Genomic DNA, 1,786 nt, shown 5'->3' with positions numbered 1-1,786 from the left:
CCATCAGCTCCCGCGTCTCACACACACACACGAGCGCTAGATTGAGCAACTTTCAGACCCTTTTAGCGGCTTTTTTCCATGGAATATTCATACTGACAAACCTAACGACTTTTTTGGATAAACCTTAGCTATGGTTCAGTTGGAAGATTTCGCCAGTTGCTGCCAAATTGAAGCAACACCTCCCCCTTTACCTTTTGGACGCGGCTCATGTTTATAACAGTAATCTTGTGGGGTAGACTTGTTTAAAATACCTGGTTTTAGCCAGGTTTCTGTCAAACAGAGCACATCTAGGCAATGATCAGTGATCATATCATTTACAAAAAGCCCTTTCGTTGATAGGGAACTGATATTCAATAAGCCAAGCTTTATAAATTGTTTCTCTGTATTATATACATTTTTTATTTGTTGAACATCAAGTAAATTGTTACTCTTAAATTGGTTTGGACGTTTTTTTTGTATTTTCTAGTTCGGGGAACAGACACAGTCTCTATAGTATGATATCTAGGTGAAAGAATCTCTATGTGCTGAGAATGAACTGATTTCTGTGATGTGAGGCGACTAGCAGACGGTCGGTTTAGCCAGTCTGTCTGCTTCCTGACCTGGGCCCCAGTTAGTCAAGTACAAACTCTAAGCCTATGTGCCATATTTCTAGACAGGAGAGCGGCACGACCCCAGGAGGGATAAAGACCATCTCTTTTCATCAGGTCAGGTTTAGCAACAGTAACGTGGAAAATCTAATTTTTATGTAGAAAAGGTATATATTGTACTCTTAATAAATGTACCATTTAGTCTTATATGAAACTGACCAACAACTTAAATGATAATTTCAAAATATCAATGAAAAAGTATAAATGAATGACTAATAAGCTTATAAGTGCTCCTCTGCTGCTATCTACAGGTTATAATGGTGATTTGGTGTATTTTTTAATTTTACATAAGTGTTTGTTCACCACAGTATATTTTGGTCTTCCCATTGAAAATAACATTCAAATTTAGGAGCTTTAAAGTGCTGGAAACAGTTGTGTGAAATGCTTGTCAGTCATTGAAAATTGCTTGAATTTCTCTCTCAAAAGGCTGTACAAACCTGAAATGAATAATGTAATAACATTCGACTATTTCTGCCACAACACCATGGTTAAAGTTAGCGTTAATGCTTCTGGTTTTCTACATCAGCGCCGTTTGATCTGTTTATAACCGATTTCTGTGCAGAATTTGAATGCTTCTCACTAGATCTCACAGCAATCTTTACTCATTCTGCGGCGAATTCAAACACTTCTTACTGGATCTCACAGCACTGTGCAGTAACAGTGTCGCGAAATTAACTTTGGTTCCCGAGTAAAGCTGTTCTGAGCTCGGACCAGTTTGTTTGCGTCGTGGTCTGAGCTGATAAACGGTCCGCGTTGCGCAGCTCAAACGAGTAGCGGGATTTTGTTTCATTTGCCGTTTGATGTTTCTCATATGCAACAGAAATTGCAACTCGAGTTGAAGAACGCGGTGGTCACGCCAGTGCGACTGCTCACAAAATTTACTCGCACCAGCAGAAAAAATGGTCGCAGTCTTGGAGCCCTGCTGTAATGGATTTAAGATAATAAACAGGTATGGTTTTAAAATGCATTTTTTTGAAGTAACATTTTATGTCCTCGTGTTTATGTGGTGAAAGGCTGTGCTGCATATTATGCCTTAAATATTCGTTTTGTCTGAAGTCTAGGCTCAAAGCTGTTTGTATGTATTTTCTATGCAGAATCTTTGTTTTTAAAGAGCTAAAATCAATTCAAATCAATATTTT

General features: G+C 38.3%; 1 protein-coding gene across 1 annotated transcript in view; it reads left to right on the top strand.

The window, feature by feature from the left end:
- The window catches only part of LOC107742416 (male-specific lethal 3 homolog), a 12,372-nt gene extending 10,797 nt beyond the window's left edge, over window positions 1–1,575 (top strand). The window contains exon 6 of the mRNA XM_016555354.1: window positions 1,468–1,575. Coding sequence (XP_016410840.1) covers window positions 1,468–1,575 — 108 coding nt within the window. The remainder of the gene's footprint in view (window positions 1–1,467) is intronic.
- The last annotated feature ends 211 nt before the right edge of the window (window positions 1,576–1,786 follow it).

Source organism: Sinocyclocheilus rhinocerous, unplaced genomic scaffold, assembly GCF_001515625.1.
Source record: "Sinocyclocheilus rhinocerous isolate Xijiao unplaced genomic scaffold, SAMN03320098_v1.1 scaffold1248, whole genome shotgun sequence".
Classification (NCBI taxonomy): domain Eukaryota; kingdom Metazoa; phylum Chordata; class Actinopteri; order Cypriniformes; family Cyprinidae; genus Sinocyclocheilus; species Sinocyclocheilus rhinocerous.
The sequence above is the reverse complement of the archived record's forward strand: the minus strand, read 5'-3'. Positions and strand labels throughout refer to the sequence as shown.